At 31.5% G+C, this 1,914-nt stretch overlaps 1 protein-coding gene across 1 annotated transcript; it reads left to right on the top strand.

The window, feature by feature from the left end:
* Positions 1-951: 951 nt before the first annotated feature.
* LOC120186201 (mitochondrial import receptor subunit TOM9-2-like) lies at positions 952-1,566 on the top strand. Its single transcript, XM_039190196.1, has one exon. The coding sequence runs from the start codon at positions 1,023-1,025 to the stop codon at positions 1,314-1,316; it is 294 nt and encodes a 97-aa protein (XP_039046127.1). The 5' UTR covers positions 952-1,022; the 3' UTR covers positions 1,317-1,566.
* Positions 1,567-1,914: the final 348 nt, after the last annotated feature.

Here is a 1,914-nt window from a genome sequence, read left to right as displayed (position 1 = left end):
GTTCGATAGTATTGGTGTAAAAACCCTTGCATCACACTCGACAATACTATAACATTTTACAAAATGTTGTCACTTCTTTTGCTTTTGTTGTGACAAGGAATGAATGATTCTTGGTAATCATATGGGTTAAAATGCATGTTTTGATAAGCGTATTTTATCCTAAAATTTAGTTTAAATTAAAAACGTTGGTTAAAACTCGCATTTAAATGTTTTTTTAAATAATGAGAAATACAGTTAGATAAATATATATTAAAAAAATACTAAATTAAACGTGTAACTAAAAAACTGTTTCTAAGAACATTTTAACGATTATACATTTAGATGATGTGCATTCCTCAAAGAATCAATCAATGAGCAGTGCTATGATACATGGTAAGACAAAAACGCTGTCCATAAAGATAGCATTCAATAAGGCATGATTAACTGAACATTTTTTGAAAAACATATCACTTTTGAATTTAATGTTGTTTGTATGTTATCCGAGTAAAAAACAATTTGAGTAATATTCTCGTAAAATTGTCTAAAATAAATACGAAGGTAAATGAATTTAAATTAAATTAAATGTTTAATATAAAAATAAATGACTAAATTAAGTTAACTTTTGATGCATAAATAATTTTTCTTTAAAAATAGTTATTTAACATGTTTCTTATTATACTTTTAGGTGTTTATTGTAAAAAATTATCCATTAATACGCGTTATGTTTATATACATTTTTTTAAACGTGACACACGTCATTTAAAGATTTTTTTTAACATTAGATACCTATAAGTGTAATGAAGAAAATATTAAATACCTATTTTTAACAAAAAAAAATTGTAGACACCAATAATTAGCTTTATATATAGTTTGACACTTATTTTTGTATTAAATATAGATTGGATTAAATCCTTAAATAATAAATTAAAAACACTTAAAAATCGCAAACGATCAACTTATACGCGGTTTAGTCCATCGCTATTTGAGGCTTTAACGTAAATTGAAAACCCTCCAACACATACCCCACTTCGATTTCTACGATCATGGCCGCCCAACCCAAGCGAAACAGCGAGAGGCAATCCGACTCCGGCATCCTCGCCAAGTTCACTTCCTCCGCCATCGTTTCCCTAGGTAAGCAGGCTGCGAACGACGCTGCTTTCGTCTCCAAGAAACTCCTTTGCAGCACCGGCAAAGCTGCCTGGATCGCAGGGACAACCTTCTTGATCTTATTTGTCCCTTTGATCATTGAAATGGACCGCGAGCAGCAGTTCAATGAGCTCGAGCTTCAGCAAGCTACTCTCCTCGGTGCCCCGCCCACTGGACCCTCCCATAAGTAATCGTATCGAGTCGTATCAGGTCAGAGCATTGGCGTTTATCAATTTTGCTCCCGTTTCAGGTCATTATTCCGGTGATTATTCTATTAATACCCTTCTGATTTAGTTTTAGTTTTTTGTTTTTTATTTTAAATAAGATTATACTTTTTCGGTGTTTTAAATTTTAATTGCTTGTGAAAATGTTGATATTGGGCTAGTTTATCAAGTTTATCCCTATAAATTTTAAGTGAAAATTGATTGTGTTTGGTTTTGATATGATACAGTAACTGAAAACCGAGAGTGTTCATTTGAGGTACTTTTGAACGATATTAGATGGTTTTGGAATATACATATGATTCATTGCAAATGATGATGATATGAGGAGTCATTGGGAATTTGAGATAGCTGCAATGTATGTTAGATAAAAACTACTCTCACATCATCAGAGTGGAGATTGTAAATGTATAAAATGAATAAATTATAGTTCAAATGACCATTTTTTATGGTTTGCATTTTTTAAAGTTGTACCAAAACGCATTTATTTGGTTGCTTTGCCTTGAATCAGTGTTTGTGGACCAAGTTGAAGCTTTTGAGTTTACGTGTAACATGGTGTACATAGATA

This window comes from Hibiscus syriacus, unplaced genomic scaffold (assembly GCF_006381635.1).
Source record: "Hibiscus syriacus cultivar Baekdansim isolate YM2019G1 unplaced genomic scaffold, ASM638163v2 tig00113337_pilon, whole genome shotgun sequence".
Classification (NCBI taxonomy): domain Eukaryota; kingdom Viridiplantae; phylum Streptophyta; class Magnoliopsida; order Malvales; family Malvaceae; genus Hibiscus; species Hibiscus syriacus.
The sequence above is the reverse complement of the archived record's forward strand: the minus strand, read 5'-3'. Positions and strand labels throughout refer to the sequence as shown.

Coding starts and splice junctions, on each gene's coding strand:
- LOC120186201 (XM_039190196.1), top strand. CDS start 1,023: ATGGCCGCCCAACCCAAGCGAAACAGCGAGAGGCAATCCGACTCCGGC.